At 48.3% G+C, this 20,859-nt stretch overlaps 5 protein-coding genes across 5 annotated transcripts; 2 read left to right on the top strand and 3 right to left on the bottom strand.

The window, feature by feature from the left end:
* The first annotated feature begins 493 nt into the window (after positions 1 to 493).
* LOC131269283 (vesicle transport protein SEC20-like) lies at positions 494 to 2,487 on the top strand. Its single transcript, XM_058271633.1, has 3 exons — positions 494 to 745; positions 815 to 987; positions 1,051 to 2,487. The coding sequence occupies exons 1-3, from the start codon at positions 641 to 643 to the stop codon at positions 1,493 to 1,495; spliced, it is 723 nt and encodes a 240-aa protein (XP_058127616.1). The 5' UTR covers positions 494 to 640; the 3' UTR covers positions 1,496 to 2,487.
* Positions 2,488 to 3,126: 639 nt separating this feature from the next.
* LOC131269322 (vesicle transport protein SEC20-like) lies at positions 3,127 to 4,267 on the top strand. The gene is made up of 4 exons (XM_058271674.1): positions 3,127 to 3,175; positions 3,487 to 3,536; positions 3,609 to 3,781; positions 3,850 to 4,267. The coding sequence occupies exons 1-4, from the start codon at positions 3,127 to 3,129 to the stop codon at positions 4,265 to 4,267; spliced, it is 690 nt and encodes a 229-aa protein (XP_058127657.1).
* Positions 4,268 to 5,076: 809 nt separating this feature from the next.
* Positions 5,077 to 5,424, bottom strand: LOC131269287 (uncharacterized). Its single transcript, XM_058271638.1, has one exon. The coding sequence runs from the start codon at positions 5,422 to 5,424 to the stop codon at positions 5,077 to 5,079; it is 348 nt and encodes a 115-aa protein (XP_058127621.1).
* Positions 5,425 to 10,267: 4,843 nt separating this feature from the next.
* LOC131269278 (phosphoinositide 3-kinase regulatory subunit 4) lies at positions 10,268 to 18,351 on the bottom strand. The gene is made up of 7 exons (XM_058271625.1): positions 18,254 to 18,351; positions 18,011 to 18,191; positions 15,949 to 17,925; positions 15,663 to 15,888; positions 14,192 to 15,533; positions 11,597 to 11,644; positions 10,268 to 11,416 (listed from the first exon to the last, which is right to left on the bottom strand). Exons 1-7 carry the CDS (start codon positions 18,349 to 18,351, stop codon positions 11,215 to 11,217), a joined length of 4,074 nt encoding a protein of 1,357 aa, XP_058127608.1. The 3' UTR covers positions 10,268 to 11,214.
* A 1,265-nt stretch (positions 18,352 to 19,616) lies between these two features.
* LOC131269285 (uncharacterized) lies at positions 19,617 to 20,594 on the bottom strand. The gene is made up of 2 exons (XM_058271636.1): positions 20,488 to 20,594; positions 19,617 to 20,416 (listed from the first exon to the last, which is right to left on the bottom strand). The coding sequence occupies exons 1-2, from the start codon at positions 20,587 to 20,589 to the stop codon at positions 20,036 to 20,038; spliced, it is 483 nt and encodes a 160-aa protein (XP_058127619.1). The 5' UTR covers positions 20,590 to 20,594; the 3' UTR covers positions 19,617 to 20,035.
* Between the last annotated feature and the right edge of the window lie 265 nt (positions 20,595 to 20,859).

Here is a 20,859-nt window from a genome sequence, read left to right as displayed (position 1 = left end):
ACCCGCTCGCAACAGCTGGTTCCATCGGTATGCCTACGTGTGTGTGTGTGCGGGTTGTGTTTGTTTCCCTTTTACTACGGGTTGTAATCGACGCGTACGGGGACACGTTTCTGTTTACCAAATCGTAATACGAATCCTTCAAACTCCTGTAAAAACATAAACAATCTTATGCGTGCCCAGAAATATGTTTCTAAATAGAAAAAAAAAACCCTAATCGAAAAGGTCAAGCGCATGTCATCGTCGCACAACTAAACTAGGTCAGTAACGGTCTGCCAATTCTGGTCCAGCTGCAAGGTTAGCATAATCAAAGCGATTAGGAAGCTACGTGTAATTGATAGCAAACACGTTCCTTTATTTTTGCCGATGAAAACACATCGCCAACGGTTGATTCGAATTTCCATTTTTTACAGTCAGTTAATTGTTGACATTTGGCTACCGACGAGCATTCGTCAACGCCAAAGCTGCCGGTGTGGCTGTCAAAACACCAGCCATCGCTGGACCCCACTGCTGTCGTGGAAAACAGTTTCATATTTGCTAATTGGTATATTTTCTGGATATAGTGAATAGCAAAAGAACATTGGTACAATCGAGGAACTGTGTTTGTTGATGGTGCCCCAATTGTGCTTGTGTTACGGATGTGATGTCGTCAACAAAGATGTCGTCTGCGATGAATCAGGATTATACGCTTGGCTCCTTGCGATTGAAATTGCTGGAGACAGACTTGCGAGTGAAAGCGATCATCATGGTATGATATTTGGGAAGCCAGTTTGCAGGCAGTGTTAAACGGGGCATCTTTATCTCCACCTCGTTGCAGGATATCAACAATTTTCGTGGCACCATTGTTGAACTGGAAATATTGAACGAAGCGGGCCGGGAAAAGTTGGCTGAACTACGAAAATGCATCGAGCAGCTGGAAGATCTGGCACACGATGAAAATGACGGCACTATTCTGCAAGATGTTGAGAAGTATCGCGCACAGCTGTTCAGGTAAGTTCAGGCAATACGGGAACACCTCGGATGGGAATTTCGAAACGATGTCCTCTATTGCAGCACCCAGCAAGCGTTCCGGAAAGCTAATATTACCGCGATGCTGGAGATCTCGAAGGCCAACAAGGAGGAACTGTTCGCGTTGCGGCCGGATGCGAGTGAGGTTCGCAAGCGCCACACGACCAGCTCACTCGGTTCGAAAGCGGTTCGCAGCTCCGCGCTGCTGATGCAGCATGAAAGTGTCACCGAACGGATGCACTCGATCTCGCAGCAGCTGTTCGAGACGACACAAAAGTCCGCGGCAACGCTGGATTTGCTGGTCGCAAACAGCGCGACGGTGCAGAGTACGGCCGATGAGCTGCTGCAAACGGCTGGCACGATAAAGCAGTCGCACAAATTGCTCGAAAAATACAGTCGCCGCGACTGCACCGATAAAATATTGGCAGCTTTCGGACTCACACTCTTCCTAGTCAGCGTGATTTATGTTTTATCGCGTCGATTATTCTAGGGATGCAGGTTTAGTAAGCCTCAGGGATTGGGTGGGTTAATTCATAGTTTTTTGCGATATGATCCGATGGATCTTTCGCCACGCTGCTTCGATTAGTTTGTCCACTAGTTCTACGAGTTGTTGTATTAACCTCTTCACAGTTTTGCCCATGCATGCGGATGGCTTTCGTACTGCTTTGCTTGAGCCTGAAGGTGTTAACTATAACTCCTCTTCTACATCGAGGTCTTCTTATACCTCGATTAAACAGCAGGCGTATTTTAACTAGAATGTCCTATCTTTTACAGCTTTAAAATCTATTGTTTTGCCCCTAGAAGGCCAAGCGAGAAATAATCGCCAAACTTTATTGTTATTATTTTTTTATTGCCCAAATCATGTTTGCACATCTACAACCAGCGTGTTATACATTTTCTATGTAAAATGATAAGTTTTTGTGTTCAAAAGAGCATTTCTATTACCTGGGTTGGTTTCACCAGATACTTTTGTGCGAGATCCCTTTTCTGTAGAAACCGTGATAGTTAGTAATATCAGTTGTTAAAAAAAGGGAATCAAAACCATGGAGCTAGAGTAGGTTTTGTAAATTCTAGGTCTACGAAGAAGAAAACCAAGAGCATCCATTATGCAATTACGGGGATAAGGGTGATAAGTATCTTAACTCAAATCAAGAAGTTGATCTTTTTGTGGGAACTGCATCAGTCGCTCTCGTGCAATCACGTGGTAGATGCCTCGAATTTACCCATTGATGATTTTTTCGAAGTGACCAACTGTTTCACGGATAAGGTTTGCATAATTTGCAGATACCGGCTACAATAATATGTTGGACAAGGCACGCCACAGAGCATTGTTTGACCATGCAATCAGAAGAGTGGTTCCACGATTTCTTTCTTTAGAAAATTGTGGTACTGCTGTACGCAAGGAAAAAGAGCTTGTTGGTCTTTGATCACTTCGTGATTTGCTTAGTTTACTGCTCAGAAATATCTTAAGATGGGGCTTATCATCATCATTATCACTTTATTCAAATATGATTGTATTTCATTTGAAAAGCAGTACAATAGTCCGTTGCCTAACATTACCGAATTGTATTGGATACTTAGCTGGTGTTGGAGTTTAAAGTTGTAACGTTTCATGCATTGATCGAGGTCCATCAAACTCTTTCTGTTCGAAATTTGTACCGATTCTATATTCGATGCTGGATGAACATTAAGACTCTTTCATTAAAGACATATATGACATATAGTTTGTATAACTAGCAAAAACACTTGGTAATTTATCAGGTATTTCCACGACGTGCGTGATAAGCAGAGCATTCGAGATATTGTAAAAAATGTATGCAGATAAAATCAATAAAACATTTGTGATAACTTATACGGTAGTTCAATTCATTTAGATAGAGAGAAGAATTTCAAGCTTCATGCTTCAATCGAGCGCCATCAAACTATCATATTGAAGCAGGTAGGTGGAATTTTATCCTTACCGATTCTAAATTGGATGCTCACGAGAAACAAATGATTGATTTCTTTTCCCTCGCTAAGAATATTTCCTATGTGGAAATAAAAAAATTATACAGTAAATTTCTAATCTCTTAGCACTTGCGCGATAAACAGGGCATTCGAGATATTATTTAAATGAAGATAATGCCTAAAACATTTGTGATCATTGCAAATTATACAAACGTATCGTCAACCGTTGTTTCAATTTCCATTTGTTCAACCAAATCATTGTTGACATTTGGCTGTGTTGACGCTGAAGCTGTCGGTTTTGCTGTCAAAAAAAACAATCCATCTATTGGTATCGTAGGGAACAGTGCAGTGTCATCGGCGAGTAGAATATAATTTTGAAACAGGGTAACGGTGTAACTTGGCGGTGCTAGGGTTCTATTTTCTTTAATTCACTTGTGCCATTGGGCTGTGCAGACTTTTGTGTGTGGAGTGTTTTGTATTATCTGAGCAGAACAATAATGTCGTCAGCTAACCAGAACACCATACTAGATTCCTTGCGGCTGAAATTGCTTCAAACACATTTGTGTGTAAAAGCGATCATCATGGTAGGCTGCGATTTGGGAAGGTAGTTTGCATCCAGCTGTAAACATGGGCATCTTATTTCCATTTCGTTGCAGGATATCCACAATTTTCGAGGCACCATCGAAGAACTGGAAATGTTAAACGAAGCGGGCCGGGAAAAACTTGCTGAACTACGAAAATGCATCGAGCAGTTTGGAGATCTGGCAAACGATGCAAATGACAGAACTTTGCTGCAAGAGGTCGAGAAGCATCGTTCCCATCTGTTCAGGTGAGTGTGGAAGCAACGTTAAGAAAGCATATCGGCTGAAAATATCGTTACTATTTCCTTTATTGAAGTACACAGCATGCGTTTTGGAATGCTAATCTTTCCAAGCTGGTGGAGATCTCGAAGGCCAACAAGGAGGAACTGTTCGCCTTGCGGTCGGATACGAGTAAGGTACGGTCGAAAACGGTACGCCGCTCGGCGATAGTGATGCTGTTTGAAAGCAACATAGAATGGATGCATTTGATCTCACAGCAGCTATTCGAGATTATACAAAAGTACAAGAAAACGCTGCATTTGCTGCACGTCAATTTCCCGAACGCCCAGGACGTGGCCAATGAGCAGGAGAATCTGGCCGAAATGATTGACCTGTCACGAAGGTTGCTGTGGAAGCACAGTCGTCGCGAGTGCACCGATAAAATATTGGCCGCTTTCGGACTTACACTCTTCCTAGTCAGCGTTATTTATGTTTTATCGCGTCGATTGTTCTAGAGGTGAAGTTTTAGCAGGGGATTGGGTGTTCGCTGTGACATGATTACCACGATTTTAAGTTTGATTACTACGTCTGCCAGCAAATTGTTTGAATGTGGGGGATTATATGAAAATGTGAACCTCCAAACTATCCATTTAATTAGATCTCATTCGATGAATTGAAAGACTACACTCCTTATTTATTTTACTACGTTTTCGTTAAAAAAGGCCTTCAATTAATAAATATAGGGTGTCTCAAGCATACAATAAATCGAAGAATAGGGAACCTTAGAAGACATAGGGCGTGTGCAAGCAATTAAAAAATATGTCTCACTTACAGGAGAATTTTTAATCAATCATAATTTAATAACATAAGTACCTGATGCGAATCTACGTTATCAAATGTGACTGTGATCATAGCCATATTGTATTCGATAAGTAGCTGTGGTAGGAGTTAGAAGATCTTACGCTACTGTTAAACGTCGGTCATGTTTGAAAACATGCATGAAAGCAATCGACTGATATTTTATTTAATCTTACTCTTATTATACTAATGAATTATAATAAAATTACTACGCTACTTAATTCATTTGATAGATTGATTCCTAAGATTAGTTAAAGTATGTATAGCCCTCTCAAGCTTTAAATGATTCATAGCTCCAAACTTATGAGAAACTGGTCGAATACCATACCGGAAAATCGTCAAGCTTCCGGTCGAATAAAACGGTTGTTTAATTTATATAGGTTTTTAACTTATATTAAAGGCTTCGGATCTAAGACTAAGTTTTGGAAATGGTAGTTCGAAACGGTAGCTTGCAAGAAATTCACACTTAGTACGGGCAGAACGGTGCTGCTGGATAGGGCGCGCGGCCCGGTAGCGCATACGGTGCTGGATTCACCACCCTGCAGATGTCCTTGTAGTCGCGCCCCTTGGCCTGCCGCTTGTGCGAGGAGGTTGGCGCGCGTTGGTGGCCTCCGTAGCCGCCGCCACTGCTGCTTCCACCGCCGTAATAGCCGTACTGGTTGCTACCGTAGCCACCGCCGGAGTAGGTCGGCTGGTAGGCGGCAAAGCCGAACAGCTTGTCGAGCATCACCGGCGAGGCGCCGCACGGGAAGCACTGCAGGATGGTCACCAGCAGGGCGAACGCCATCATCACTAACCGGCGCAGTGTGTACATCGTCGTGCTCGTGAGTGGCGTTACCGTTTTAATTGATGCTAGCGCGGCTGGAAGGCGATCGTTAGCGGCCACCGCTTCACACCTGCGCTCTGCAATTCGTGTGGAATTGGAATGTGACACCGGCGTGACTGATTGAAGAATAACACCGTACCGCAGCACCAAAGGTGTGAACGAATGGCTGTGTGTTTATTTTTTCACGTTTGATTGTTGTCGCTGCCGTCGCTGGACCCCGCTGTTCACAACGTGTTTGCACTGCTGGCCGTGTTAAAGTTCTGCTCCTGGGCAGCGTGTTGGAGCACACCGTGCGCCGTGTTCTTCTAAGCGCGCGAAGGATAGACGTCGCTCTGTGCGATGGTACCGTATGGGTTGGCGGCTTTTATAGGGATGATCACGCGGCTGATGGCTGTGCGACGCTGACGGCTGATCTCTCTCGCAAGCGCGATCGTGCTCACCGTGCTCGCGCTATCGCTATCGACGCTCCAACCTGATCCTGTACGCTTTGCCCGCCGTCCTAGCGCCAAATTGCTGAAAGTCCCGCCATTCCCGCGCTCCGGGGATTCCTGACGCAGACACTTGTTCTTTGTGTAATTTTCGTGTGCCTGTGGGTCCGAGGGCGGCAGACGAGTTCGACGCAGGCACCGATGGGGAAGGGCTAGAGAGAATAGCAGAGAGCGTTCGGTGTGAATCGGAACCGAAGGTAAACGGCTCCGGGCCCCAGAATGGGTCCAGTTATCAGGTGGTGCAGTGGGCAATTCTGCCGTCCGCCGGAGTGCAGACGCACGAAGAGTCAATCGCAACGGTATCGGTATTGGACGGTGGAAGGGGATGAACTTACTCCGGATTCGTTGACCCTGAAGCTTGACCGTGCGTTGACCGCACGGCTGGATGGGTCACCCCGCCAGGCAAACCGGAACACAGGCCCCACTGCACAGTGGGAAGCGTCGCGACCTTTTTGTTTTGTTCCTGCTTGAACGCACCCCCTTTCACCACGCGAACAGCTGTTCGGTTGCGTGTGTTGCGCACGAGGATATTGACTTCTGTGGCCGTATCATCGCTGGTAGCTTCGGGCTGTGCGTGCGCTAAGATGTGAACCTCTCCTCGGGCTTTGCCAAATGAAACGCACTGTGGTCTTTGCGGGACAGCTTGGTCCAGTTGGCGGTCCAATACCGGACAGCACTGTGACTGGTGCTACACTAAACGAACTACCATGTGGCACTGTTGGGCATGCTGGTCCACCATAACCAGCGCATCTGGGGTAAAAAGGGAAGCGAAACATAGGAGGAAAAAAACATCATGGTACCGATGGAAAGGGCTGGCAAAACGCAGGCATTAGTAGTAGGAGTGGGAGCTTTTCCTACTCGAAACCGAATTCTACGAGAGCTCCAGGCACGAGGAAATGCGCACCGTGGCCACCTTCACCATTCGTGCAATACCATTTCACGATACGTTCGTTTCTCCTCGCGCCTTCCGCTTTCCCTACTGGCAATCAAACCGGCGGCAGCAAACTTCCCTTTCATTTGAATCTGGTAGTAAAAGGCAAAACCAGGCAGGCCAGCCAGCGTTGCCAGCCCCGGGGGAGCGTTATCGAAAGCTAGGTCCGGAAAATGGGCTGAACGTAAATTTACTAGCTCCATTCTATCGCTTCGTATGGGGGAAAAACGTATGTATTGCATGCTGGTTTTCGAGCAGCCGCGCAGTTCGGTGCCCTTGAAGCCAACCATTTGGTCCATCGTTTCCGGGCTGCCCTCAATTCTGCGCGTCCGAAAAATACGGCGCTCTTGATCTTGGAACCCGAACGGAAATTCACAACAAAATATTTACTTCCCAACCCCCCTAGCGTCAATGGCCACGTGGTGAAGGAAGGGGTTGGCAGTGTAGTGAGAAGAAGGGGGAGGGGGGGGGGGAGTTGAAGGACGCTAATGCAGGCACGACTGGCCTACTATCATCCGCTCTCGGAGGTGTTGACCGTTTCCAATCTCCGGTCTCGGGGTTTGTTTGATAAGGTTCGTGCGCTCACGATCGCTTGTTGTCCGACTTTTCACGGTCACCATGCACCACCACGCGGAGAGCAACCAGCAGATTGTCGATGTTGTTTGTCAGGCTCACAAATCTTAGTAAAAGAAAAAAATCAATCAAATCCAGCTGCTGCGGTTGGCGCACGCTAAATTCGCAAAACGCCTTTCTAAACCAGTGTCTCGGTTAGGAGGCTAGCATTGGAGACAAACAGAAGATTCAACATTGCACCTCAAGAACAAGTCTGCTGTGTGCAGTGGAGCAGACTGCAGAGATTGTTTTCCTAGTCAACAAGCCCTTCGTACGACACACTGCACTATAGGAACAATGCGCACATGTAACGGGATGAAAACAGGAATTTTACTATATACTTGTCATTACAATCATCAATTGAAAAAATAAAATAAAATGACAAGAAAATTATCACTAAGGATTCTATCTATTTAAACCATTTGTCTTTTTCCCATTGTAAAATGGAACGTGAACTACAGCTATACGCTTTTCTCATTATGTCAATATCAAAGCATCTCGTGGGACGTACTCAAAACATAAAATTTCGATCCATAATGAGCGTTAGCATCGTTAAAAACGAGATACAACCAAATGTTTGCAGTCATACGAAACGTATCTTAAAGTTAAAATATTTGAAGCAACTTTTAATGGTTTAAAAAATGTTAACAGAACTCAATTTATTTGAAGAGGAATTAATTGTAACTATAATTACTTACACATTAATTACGGTATTATCAGGGTTGTCGCATTACTATCTTCATCGAGAAAAAAAGGAAAACTTCAATAGCTGAAGTTGGTAAAAGAGGTACATTTATAAAGCACACAAAGAGGATCAAACATAATCAAATACTTCGATATAGGTTCAGCTTTCAAATTTGTATGCGAAAAGCAGGAAAAATTGCGAATTTTCCGACATTGTTACCACCCCCCGGGTCCAATGTGCAGCCTGTTGTGCAGCTGCGTGCATTCCTCGGATAACGGGTCAACATTTTCGGTGGATATGCAGAAGAGGAGGGGGGGGGGGGGGGGGGGGGGGGGAGCGGATACAGCGCATATGGCCCAGAGCGTGCCAATAGATTGGCGAAAGGGTCGCGGCTCGCGCACCTCGGCGCGCTTATGCTGCGCAGGCCGAGAGATATATGCATTATGGTGGTAAACTAATAATAAAAGCCCGAACAAGAATAGAGCAAAAAAAAAATAATGAAAATCGGAAACCGGTTCCCAATTTCCCAGCTAATGCTGCCACCTCTCCCCTTCCAACGCACGCCGCCCGCCTTACGGATTACCCACTCAGGTGGGGGGGGGGGGCATTTTTTACTTTTTCTTTCGCCTTTCGTCCTCAACATCGAACCACCGTACGGACGGTTCGGTTGCACAAAAGGCCTGCGTGCCCTCAGCCACCAGGACTGGTTAGTTTACAACCGGCCGCGAAAAGCCACCGGTACCCGGCCACGGCCTGGTCCACTGCGAGTCCAGTGACCGGCTCGTATTAAAACGAAATTAAGCGTTGTAAATGGTGATTACAAGTGCGAGGGCCCGCTCGGCACCGTTTGGCGGACGCTTCCATCTGGCGCGCGCGTGTTTGTAAGCCCTCCTAACTTCCTAACCGACGATCCATCTCCAAAAGGGAAGGGAGAGGGGGCCTTGGTCTGCAAAATGCATCCACCGCGGTACGTTTGAACTATTTCTGTACGCGACAAGTAGGATCAACTTGTAACCCTACTTGCTAACGAGTGGAGTGTCGGTACAGGAGACCAAAATGGACGGAATAGTTCACACCGTCACACTGTGCGCGTTCAGGTACGCACTGCATCATGGAATAATGAATTAATGAAGCACAAGCAAGAGAGCTGGAAAGGGCGCACGAGCGCGAGGGAGAGGCAGAGCGAGAAAAACAAGAAACAAATCACCAATTAAGCGCAGAGCCGCAGAACCGAGGGCGTCGCGATTGTAATTACTAATCTCGTTTTTGGCCCAGGTTAACGATGGCCATTTAACTGCCCACTCGTCGTCGTTGGAACGAGCTAAAGCGTAACGCGCCGGTTCCTTTCGTAGCTGAAGCCGGTGTCTCGTCTGGCGCAGGCATATTAGAAGGTTGGTTGGGCACAAAAAAAAAGCAGCACACGTAAAACAAGAACGAAAATCGGGAGCACGCGCTGTGAAGTGACAAACCGTACCCGCACGGGGAATTTACCCGGCCGTCACCGGAAGGACCGGGATGAGTTTGCCGATGAAGAACACCGAGAAATCCCCCGCCCCCGTGGCGCATCCGTAAAGCGAGTGGATTGTCCGCAAAAGTCGCAGCATAAACTTCCCGGGCGGAGGGAAAAGAACAAACCCAGTGCTCCATTACGATTCATTCTTGCGCCTGACTAATCAACCGGGGCGGACGGGCCATAAAACTGTTCGAGCATCCATCAGCCACGTCCATCCGTTCGTAGGCTTTAAACGACACCGACTCCTCGCTCCATCCCCTCCCCTCCACCGCACGGGCACGCGAGAATGATGGACGATAGGTATGAATGTCAAAGAAAATGCTGTGCCTTTGGGGGCACATCTGCAGAATGAATGATACCGGAATCGCTAAACGCGCGCTCGGAATCCCGGGGTAGGGCCTTCCCGAGAACTTCCCGCGCCCTACCTGGCCACACACCCGTGTGACGCAACGCGGTTTTAGTGTTTTTTTTTTTACAGTAATGAAAGGCACGCACCTCGCTGCATACTGATCGCGCCACAAACGGCGCAGAATTTGTATTCTCGCTCGAAGGGAGGATGCGTGACTCGCTGGGAAAGACAGCATTTTCTAACAATGGTACCATTTGGTTTTATTAATCCGTTCGATTTTTGTTCACAGTCATCGATATCCATCCAGCGCGCAGGAAGGAAGTAAACGTTTCGTCTGCATTCGAAATCACAACATAACGCACAAAGCATACTCTAAATGGGGGGGCTGCTGCAGAAGCTACTCCGGGGGTTATCGTAGCGATTGCCCTACTTTCTGCCATCAAACTGCTTCTACCTGGGAATGAGTTCAACCCCGCGGGCATACATTTTTCTGCAAAGAAAGTACATATAACATCCCTATCCTTGTATCGCATCTGGATTAGTGGATTTTTTGCTTTGGACTGCTCTTCTAAGCTGCTAAGAACGTAAACGGTGAGTAAACAATACACAGTATCTAAAGATGTACTAAACGGTTGTTGGGGCAAAATTCAGTATCTGAATCAGGTTCATCCTTTACAGCACGATTGGGTAAAGCAAATACAACCACGGGGCGAGTTCGAGTGTTTGGGTTGGGTTTGCTTTACGCACTTGGTTGAAAACATGTACGTTTTTTCTAGTGGAGTTGAGAAAAAAATTAAACCTAACTATTTTCCAATAAAGGGTAAACGACACGCTTATAAAGTACGCTTTTAGTTACCTGATAGACAGTTCGTTTCTAAGGTCTCTTCTGTTTACAACCCGGTACAGGGTTAAATTATGCTAAACATGTGTATATTGAACTCAATATTTGTGTATAAAAATATAAAATATATAAGAAAACAACTTCAAACATTTTGGTTCGGAGAAATTAACTAAATTCAAATGGAAAGCAAAATGGTTGATGGTCTAGGACACAACTTTGATGCGAAGGTTTGACATCTACGGCAATAGCGTTCCTTTCTTCGATGAGGTTTTGATTGTGATAGGAAATTTGATGACGAGAGTAGCTTGATCTATCCTCCTGAAGGGGTGTAAATTTCCTGTACTTGCTATGGAGAGCACTCACTTCCACAGTTTGATCACTCCGTCCCGGCTGCTCGAGACGACAAACGTTTGCTTGGACGCGGTGCGGCACATCAGCAGATCGCTGATGACGCCATTGTGCCCGTAGCTCGGCATCTCCGGGCCCACCCGGTACTCGTCATCCACCCGACCGAGGCCGCCCTCCGGTCGTCCTGAAACCCGATCCGGTCCACCGCCGGAACCGGCACCACCACCACCACCACCACCACTGCCGGGGCCTACAGGGAGGCAGCTGGTGCTGGTGTTACTGCTTCCGGCACTGCCGACATTGCCGCTCCCGGGACTGCTGCTACTGGGATGGTTGTTGTTGTTGTTATTGTTGTTACTGTTGGCGCTGAGAGGATTGCTGTTGCCGTGATGATTGTAGTGGATCTCCGAGATCACCTTGGTGCCGTCTATCAGTCTCGACCTTTGGCATGAAGCGAAAAGCATACATTAAACAAGGGGTCGGCATACATTTCCCAAAAAGGGCCAGATAAAACGATAAAGAAATAAACCGAAAGCGTGAGTGAAATATCACAAAAGATGATTTAATATTTTCAAAGTAGTACTAAACCCTTTTTAATGGAGTATCATCTTTGTAAATAGAAAAGATACATTAAAAAGCAGTATAAGATAAAATATTTGAAATTTTATCGTTAAACTGTTGCAAACATCTTCATACTTAGTTTCATTGTACTTTGATGTTTTCCAACATATAAATTTTGGTTCGTTGTACTGTTAATTAATTTCTTTAATTGTACTTGAAATAAATTCTCTACTTAAATAATGTTCAAGTATTTTGGTTTTGCTGACTCTCAGTAGTTAGAATAACTCAGGTACGAGAAGTTTTCAATGTTGAGAGTCTTGCTTTATATCGCACTGAGTATAAAAACTGTATTTCTTGAATTAAGCTATTTTGGCTGCAAAGTAAACAAGTGATTGCCAAATAGTCCGACAAAAAGTACACAAGGAAGTCACCAGATATGAAACACTTCGTTCAACAATTTTAATCTTCAGTTTTGGGAAAAAACAAACCTGACATCGTGACATCGAGCAAATCCAATAAAAAATTCAAATGGGTTTTTGTATGAAGCACTAAAATTTTTTTACGGACCGGATAAAATCAGTAAGCGGGCCGGACTTTGCCGATCCCTGATCTATTGCGCGGGTATCAACGTTATGATGGACGTTGAAACATACGTTAAATTAGATTATAAGACCCTTCCTGGTGAACAGTTGTACACGGTTCGTACTGGAAACATTATTCAAGATGAAAAAAGAAATAGTTTGACAAGCAATTTACGTTAGAGAATGCTTGCAACGACAGATAAGGAAGATAAAAGGGGAGTCCATCCGGGACACTTTCTTTTCGATACCGAACACAAGTAGAGAAAACATGTGAACATTTTTAAATGCTCGAGTTCACTCGCAAGTAGAGAATAAAAAAAAAAGTCAAGTGTTCAAAAATCGTATTGATTGTCCTAATAGAAAGAATTTAGGAAACTCGGACTGAAAACTGTTGCAGCAAAATCTGTACCCAAAGAGCTCCAATAAACTGTTCCCAAGGCGAAACCCATACCAAAATCTTTAAGTTCTTGCACACATTGCCAATGTTGGCGCCAACTTTCACTGCCAATATGCAGATTCTATAGTATCGCCATCAGTCGGAAAAGTTTGCAACCAAATCTTGCTCAACCAAAAAATTTTGGTTGCAACCTCGCCAATGTTTGACAATTCAATATTACCTAGTACAGAAATGGTAAACAAACCAGTATACCAAGCATAAACAACCATTCGCATTCAAACACAACTGGTGTTGTTTATTTTTAATGTAAAAACGAGTATAGAATGAAATTTAAAACAATGTTGTCGTCGCCAACTTGTCGACAACTTGCGCTGATACTTCACACATGAGCAATGCCTTCTTCTTCTTCTTTCGATATGCGAGTCGGGGTATATCCTCCTACGCTAAGTCGAACAATTTGTTCCCTTACACGTAATCAGAGGCGTACCAACTCTGTCCGAACTCCTATGAAGGGGCTCGTCCTTTAGGACCGGCTATAATAGCCATATGTCCACCCGCCGTCCACGGGAGGGATAATTCCTTCCGTTGTCAGGACACAAGAACTCGTGGTCCGCTTGATTGTCTCAAACGGCACGAGATGTGCGGCAGCTAGGATTTGTCTGACCTGAGCTCCAGCTCGGCGTCACCACGCGGTCGTGCCGTAACCTTACTTTTCCGCTAACCCTTTCAGGAAACTTATGCACTGCTAACATCCGCTCTGATGCACTACCGAACTAGAACTGCGATGAGCAATGCCAAGGTAAGCTATTCTGACAGAAAAACAGAGGTTGTCAAGTATTGCTTTGGTATTACCTTGGCAGGCATTGCTCAGGTGTGCAAGAGTTTTTTTGAGAGCCCTGACAAAGGCATATTTGCAAAAACATGTCAATGCAGCAGACTCTATAAAAACATTTCAAAACTACTGAAGAAAAGTATCTAAAATCCTCGACAAACAGTCTGTGCTGAAGCTAATAAGAAGTGTTTGAGCAAAAGTTCCCATCGAAAGCAATGAACATCAATTTCGATATTGCATGACCGAACAGTAAAAGGAAAAATTGGTTTCCTCTCAAAACAACGTCGTATCAGTTCGTATGTTTTGATTGAGAGTTCTTTTCGCTAATTGCGTTCGATCTGTTCTGCAGTCCGCTGACAAATTGTTGACAAATAAACCGCGAGATAAATGAACATTAAACTGTTTTGACATCCAAAATGGTTGTTTATCGATTGGGATTCATTATAAACTGTTAGTTAAGAAAAATAAACATTCTTAACTGAACAGATAAGCAGCTTTCTTTCTTTGTAGGCATGTCAAGATCGCAATCCTAGAAGAAGTGCATTTGAGTACCGGGAGATGGTAAAAGGTAATGGCATGGAATGGTTTGTTTGGAAGTGAAGGTTGGTGAAGCTTACTCGTAGCTGACGTTGATCGGTGTGTAGTCGCGGGCGGAAGGCACGATGAGGGCGCAGTTTTCGATGTGCACCGGGTCCCAGTAGCGCAGGCGCTGGTCGGTGCCGCCGGTGAGCAGGAACGGGTTGCCGTCGACGACGCCGGGCAGCAGGGCGCAGACGGAGTGCGACGAGGCGTTGCTGTTGGAGAGGGGCGGGCTGGAGCTGGCCCAGTACGCCTGCTGCCGGTGGCCGGTTTCGATGTTCCACACGTACACCTCGTTGTTGCCCTGCGAGGCGGACACGAGCCAGGACGATTCGGTCGGGTGGTGCGTGACGCGCCGGATGCGGGCGTCGTGCGGGTGCTTGATCTCGGCGATCGGCAGCTGGAAGCGCAGATCCCAGCAGATGTGCCGGCCGCTGCTGGTGCCGACCGTGAGCCACGAGCTGGTCGGATCGATGCAGAACGTGGTGATGACGCCGCTGCGCAGGTCGCTCTGCAGGCGCCAGGCGCAGTCGGGCATGCGGATGTCCCAGCCGACGAGCGCACCGTACAGCGTCGCGTACACGATCACGCTCTGGGCGCCTTGGTCGAGCGGGTGCATCTCCACCACGGGGCCGTCGTCCGCGGGCTGGCAGGGGGCGCCATCCCAGGCGCCGTCCGTCTCGAGGTGGCGCGCCTGCTGCAGCGCCATCTTGCTCGAGTTGGTGTCGATCTTCAGCAGCAGCAGTGTGCCGTCCTTGCCGGCGACCGCCAGCGACTGGCCGGCATCACAAGCGGCCACCGCATGTAGCGGCGTGTTGGCGTGGTACGACTGGCGCGACTTGTTCACCGACTGCTGGCCGTCCAGTTTGTTGCAGTCCCACAGCCGCACGGTACCGTCGATGGAGGCGCTTGCGAACAGCGCACCGACATGCGGTTTCAGCGCCGCCAGCCGGCTAACGGCCGCCTTGTGTTCCTGCAGGTGCGCCACCGCCGTCCCGTTCATACGCCAGCTCGGCGCGAGCACCGGCGAGGCGTGAATCGATTCGCGCAGCTCCCGTTGCCGCTGGAAGGTGGCGTAACGGGTGCGCAGCTTCGTGACGAGGGCGTCCATTTCGAGGCGACAGTCGGACAGCCGCTCCTGGTTGCCGGTGGCACGCTCGGGTAGACTGTACTCGACCAGACTGAGGCTGGGCACGGTGGCGGGCGTCAGAAGGGTCGGGGGGACGGTGGCTGCGGACGCCAGGGGTTGCGCCATTTCGCCCACGGTGGTGCCGGGTGAAGCCGGCGAGGACGAGTGCGAATCGATCGCGCCCAGCATATGTTGCCAGTCCTGTGCACTATCCGATTCGCTTTTCGTACTCGGGCGTCCAACACCACCAACTCCTACAGCACCAGCACCCCCACCACCACCACCACTACCTTTCCCAGGCTCGTGGGAAGCCCCCTTGATTGTTCCTCCACTGCCGGCATCGCCACCGCCCGCGATCACCTTCGTGCCGTGGTCGACACCGAGCGGCACCTCGTCCATCACGTCGGGAAAGTAGTCGAGCGAGATGCGACCGGACGGTTGCTGGGCGGCCCGGGTTTCCGCCTGCCGGTATCGGTGCAGCTTCACCAGGTGGGCGCTCATCGCGAGCAGCTGCTCCTCGATCTCGTCGGTAAGCAGTTCGGTTTGCAGCCGCCGGAACAGTTGCTGCACGGTCGCGGACTTTTCCTTCTCGGAAGGCAGCGGCTGCTGCAGGCCGGTGGGGGTGGCGGAGGCGGAAGCGGCGGCCGCGGCGGCAGTGGCGGTGGCGTCTCGTCGCTGAAGACGTGCTTCCTTGCGCTCGCGCAACACCTCGAACAGTGGTGCGATGTCGGGACCGAAGCGTAGCACCGTCTCGTAGATGCTGCGCGGTACCGGCGGGAGCAGACTGTCGTGGAGTAGCTCCGGGCAGGTGATTTCGATCAGCGGCTGGCGAAGGTGGTAGGCGATCCAGGGGCGCACCTTGCACTGGACGTCGATCGAGGTGAGAATGCGGGCGGCCGTCGCTATCAGCTCGACGATCTCGTGCCGTATCCAGAGGTTCGGGTGGCTCAGGTAGCACGCCGCCTCGCCGATGAACTCGATCGTGGCCTGCTTTTGGATCAGTCCGAGCTCGATCAGCAGGGTCGTCGCGTGGATCGCCTTGGCGATGACGAACTCCTCCGGATCGGTCAGACCCTGCTGGAGCAGCGGCAGCAGCATCGGTGCGCAGTGCCACCCGATGTACGACGACACGCCGACGATGCTGTCGAAGAACGCACCGCGCAGGTTCCGGTCGTCCTTGTCGTTGAGAAACGTGATCATGTGCGAGAGGATGACGTCGTTCGCCTTCTGCCGGCCGAAGAACACGCACAGCTTCGTGATGTCCGACACCATGAGCGTCTGCTTGACGGCCGACTGGGCGTCGGTGAGCAGCGACAGCACCGTCTGGTGCAGCATCTCGTGCAGCGCGCTCAGCTCCGCGTCGTAGTGCGGCACCGGGAGGTTCTCCGACGAGCAGTTCTGTTGCGATTGCTCCAGAAAGCTGACCGCCGTCTCGGCCAGCATCGCCACGTTCCGGGCGTACGTGATGCGCACGAAGGTGCTGCTGTCGACGGCGAGCGGTGCAATCGAGGGGAGGATGTACTCGGGGAAAACGTTCGCATCGCTGCGCGGTAGATGGCGCACCAGTCGCAGGCAGTGCGTGAGGGTGTTGAGGGCGCACACACGCACCCGGGGTGCCGCATCCTGCGCCAGGTGCAGTATGTACGGCAGGATGCGATCGAGTATCGTCTCGGAGGTGGTGTTTTCCGCTAGCGCCTGCAGGATTTCCATCGCCAGCAGCTTCGACTTGCAGAAGCTCAGCCCGCGAATGCATGCCGTCACGACGCCGGTGATCAGTATCAGCCCGTCGTCGTCTAGCTCGCACGAAGCGCCCGACGCGGTACGCTCGTCCTCCTCGCCCTCGGGGTCGCTCTCGTTCCGCGCTATCAGTATCTTTATGATCTGCCCAATGTCGCCGTGCAGACGGGCCATCTTTTCATCCGGCGGCACGACTGGCACGGTGGAGAACATCTGTAGGTACGACTGCAGAAACGAGTAGAAGTACTCGGGGAACAGGCGGCCGCGCTCCTGGTCGAGGTACAGCTCGGCCGACTTGCGCTCGCGCGGATCCAGACTGAGCATCGAGCGGATCAGCTCGCGCAACCGCTCGCACTCGATCCCGTCCAGGTGCTTGCTGACCAGGTCGACGTCACCGCGCCGGTAGGCGAGCAGCTGCGAGAACTCGAACGGTGCCGTCCCCTCGGTCCACAGCTCAAGCAGCGCACAACCGACGGAAAAGATGTCCATCTCGGGCTGCAGCTGGCCGGCGTAGTACTGACCGTCGCCGACGAGCGGCCCATCCTTCGGCTGGATCGATTCGCCGCTCGTCGAGCGCACGAAGCGCTCCGGTGCGATGTAGCACGTGCGCCGCCGGCTCGTGTCGAAGAAGTAGCTGTAGTCGGCCGGATTGTCCTCCGGCAGGTAGGTGGGCTTGAACGAGGCAAAGTCCGACAGCAGCACCCAGTTCCACGACGTGATGGTGATGTTCTCGAGCTTGATGTCACCGTGGCAAATCTTCTGCTTGTGACACTGGTGCAGGGCGCACAGGATTTGAAACGTGATCCACTTCTTCTCGATCAGCGTCAGAAAGGGGCGCGTCGACACGCGATCGTACAGGCTGTGCTTCACGTACTGCCGAATGATGAGACACGATTTCTCCATCGTCTGGAAGCAAGTAACAAACAAAATGAACATCAGCTATTCTACTCCCTCACACCACGTGCGGGTCCTCGGTTAACGCGCGACTTACCAGAACCTTTTGGAATGGTAAACAGTTAACCGCGTTTGCGAGATGCTTTCGGATGTACTCGATCCGCTCCAGGTGCTGCTCGAGCGGCAACGATGGATCGTGGCGCACGAACACCTTCACCACGGCCGGCCCTTCGTCTACCTTCACTTTGGCCACCTTCATGAAGCGCGTGCTGCCCATGCTGGAAAGCGAAAAGCACAAATTAATGCAATCGATTCGCATAAACACGGGCACCCGGCCTACCTTTTCTCGAACTTCAGATCAAACTCGAACGTTCCCGTTAGATAGTGCTCGACGGGGAAGATCTGCGATGGTGCTAGCGCAACCAGCTGATTGCCCATCTTGTCGCTGTGTTGGCTCACGCACAAAGTTCGAATCACGCACCAACAACTCAATCGCACCACCGAACCAGGTATCACATATGTGATGAAATATGTTAAAAAATAGAAAAATAGACGTTGCTCTGCTGTGACTAACCAGAGACAACGCAGCGTACCAAAAGCGGAGCGACCCAAAGATACACGGGCCAGAGTTTGCTCACACTGCACTTATCTGCTTTTTGTTTTTGTTTGTAAATTGTCCATTCATTCCAAGGCGATTAAACAATACCAGGTAACATCGGTTGTTTTGCTTTGCCCTTTGACACTTCACGCTGGTGAGGTGTGAGAGCTTCACGGACGTGAGAAGTGAGAAGCGCCAAATAGTGAGAGATTGGGCACTCGAGTGAGGATCCTTCATTATTCTGTCAGAACTCGGGATTCTGTTGTTATTCGTGTGAAATGCAGTGACATTTTTTTTACAATTAAGTACGTTGGCACCGAATTTCACTTGGCGAGCTAGGTGGTCACTCGTGTATGAATAAAAATCACTTCTGTTTAAACCATCAGTCGAGTCGGGCGCCTACTGATATTCTGATGTTGTGAGTTCTGAGAAGGTTTTTGAAAGTGTTATTCTTTAATTTAAATTATAGAGACTTTGACCTTCTTGGTCATTCATCGCTTAGTTTTTTAAAGTGAATTTTGCGGCCATCCTTTACAAAAGGAATTATAAAACAAATGTTAATACATTCCTAAAACGAGACTACACTCGCAACTTGCAATGAAAATAAACTAAAACTGCAAAGCAAAAACTTTGTGCCTGCTGTGTGTTTAAAACATGTTATCAGCTGCTCAATTGATAAGTTTAACTTCTTCATATTTCTGTTTGATTCATGTTTGCAAGAATTAACGAGTGAGAAGTTTGACAGCTCTGACTTTGCTCAAACGAATACTTCTCACCGAGTGAGAAACAGAAGTAATAGAGATGCCTTGCTGTTTCATTAACTGTGGTTCGATGATAAGATTGACGGTGCATCCTATGTGTACGTAGATGATAATTTACCAAAATGGGTACAAACAGTTCTAACAACGGTATACGGTACTCCTAATAAATCATTTCAAACTATCGAAAACTTGTTTCCTTAGGGTATTGTAATGGAAAGATTAATAGACAATAGATTTGATAGCAAATAAAGTAAATTTACTCGCCAAAACCCTCAAAAAGTTTCTCTTGCAGCGATGTTGAAGCAACTAGAGATCTGAATTGACGGTTGGCAGTTTTTTAAAAAAGCTAGTTTTTATTGATTTCTTTTCTATGGTTTTAAAATTTGAAGTACCGTTTCAGTTAACAACATTTAATAAGAGTTAATTTTAATTCCTCCTTTTTCGCCTGGTATTCGTATCTTTACTTTTGCTGTGAACTTTCAATTGACGGCGTACAGTTATGTTGATGATGTTGCAATCAATTTAGTTTACTGTAGGATTTTTTGCTTTTAGTTTGCTGTAGGTTTTCTACCTTTAAATATTTTATTGTTTGTTATTTTCCAAAACGATTGTGCTTTTGTGCAGATTATTTCCATTAATTGGAGTTAGTCAGAGTCCAGGTTCTGCGGCTCGTTACTATTTTTGATGAAACCTTATGCTCATGAATGTTATCAAATTTTGATACCTAATGTTTAGATTCAAAAGGATTCATGGGGAACTGCCACTAGTATAGAGCGCGTAAAACTTCCTCCTCCTCGGGGGTCAACGACACCTGTTCATCACCTGCAGCGACTAGTGCCTCCAGCATCGATTGCAGCTCTTGAATCTCTTGCGTGCAAAATCGCCGCTGGGTGAGGGCACACTTTCGATATTCACGCAGCAGATGGGTTTCCCACAGGAGATCCGCACAGTTGTCCAACTCTGCCTGGCACCGCACGTACAGCTCCACCACCATCAGATGAAACTCTTCCGGCGTGTCTTCCGCGAAGGCTTGGGCGAAGGACACGTTCAGGGCCTGGTTCTGCTGTGCGACTGTACGCTGTTCCAACGCGGGGTTAGCAGCGGCCGATGGTTTGGAAGATGCCGGCTTCTGGTAGGGTGCATTCTTATGGAGACGCGAGACAATTATCTAATTATTGTACACTTCTGAGAACACAGGTCCCAAACTGAACTTACCTGCTGTGCCACGACGAGGGCTGCGACGGTGACCAACAAAATGGCTAGCGTAGACTTCATCACACCTTCGGGCTCTTGAACTAGAATGCACCGTGAGCTCATCACATCCGGAGATAGATATACCTTTGGGCTTGTTTATCTTCAGCTCGTGGAAACAACCCGCCGGGCTGTACAATAGCCTGTTTACCAAAAGCCAATTGCTGTATATCGGCTTTACGACGTTTTCTTTTCCTGTTGCCAGCGTCGCCGTTTTTCCTGTGATCTCATCGTGTGGCGGTGTAGTATGCTGGCTTACAATTGTAAACAACATACCCATTGTTCCACTAGCTTTGCGATGGATTAAACTTTCTCCTTCATTGCGCTAATAGTTTT

The sequence above is a fragment of the Anopheles coustani genome, chromosome X (assembly GCF_943734705.1).
Source record: "Anopheles coustani chromosome X, idAnoCousDA_361_x.2, whole genome shotgun sequence".
Lineage (NCBI taxonomy): Eukaryota > Metazoa > Arthropoda > Insecta > Diptera > Culicidae > Anopheles > Anopheles coustani.
Note: the sequence above shows the minus strand (reverse complement) of the source record. Positions and strands in the feature narration are given on the sequence as shown.

Excerpts from the sequence above, each read along its gene's own strand:
- LOC131269278 (XM_058271625.1), bottom strand. The coding sequence starts at position 18,351 with ATGGGCAATCAGCTGGTTGCGCTAGCACCATCGCAGATCTTCCCCGTC. Across the intron at positions 15,889-15,948 it reads CACGTCTTCAGCGACGAGAC|CAGCCGCTGCCTTCCGAGAA; the intron begins GCCACCGCCACT and ends ACCGGCCTGCAG. Across the intron at positions 15,534-15,662 it reads GATGGACGAGGTGCCGCTCG|TTGGTGGTGTTGGACGCCCG; the intron begins GTGTCGACCACG and ends GTGCTGTAGGAG.
- LOC131269287 (XM_058271638.1), bottom strand. The coding sequence starts at position 5,424 with ATGTACACACTGCGCCGGTTAGTGATGATGGCGTTCGCCCTGCTGGTG.
- LOC131269283 (XM_058271633.1), top strand. The coding sequence starts at position 641 with ATGTCGTCAACAAAGATGTCGTCTGCGATGAATCAGGATTATACGCTT. Across the intron at positions 746-814 it reads GAGTGAAAGCGATCATCATG|GATATCAACAATTTTCGTGG; the intron begins GTATGATATTTG and ends ACCTCGTTGCAG. Across the intron at positions 988-1,050 it reads TATCGCGCACAGCTGTTCAG|CACCCAGCAAGCGTTCCGGA; the intron begins GTAAGTTCAGGC and ends CCTCTATTGCAG.
- LOC131269285 (XM_058271636.1), bottom strand. The coding sequence starts at position 20,589 with ATGAGCTCACGGTGCATTCTAGTTCAAGAGCCCGAAGGTGTGATGAAG. Across the intron at positions 20,417-20,487 it reads CCCTCGTCGTGGCACAGCAG|AATGCACCCTACCAGAAGCC; the intron begins GTAAGTTCAGTT and ends CGTCTCCATAAG.
- LOC131269322 (XM_058271674.1), top strand. The coding sequence starts at position 3,127 with ATGCCTAAAACATTTGTGATCATTGCAAATTATACAAACGTATCGTCA. Across the intron at positions 3,176-3,486 it reads TTATACAAACGTATCGTCAA|TGCGGCTGAAATTGCTTCAA; the intron begins CCGTTGTTTCAA and ends TACTAGATTCCT. Across the intron at positions 3,537-3,608 it reads GTGTAAAAGCGATCATCATG|GATATCCACAATTTTCGAGG; the intron begins GTAGGCTGCGAT and ends ATTTCGTTGCAG.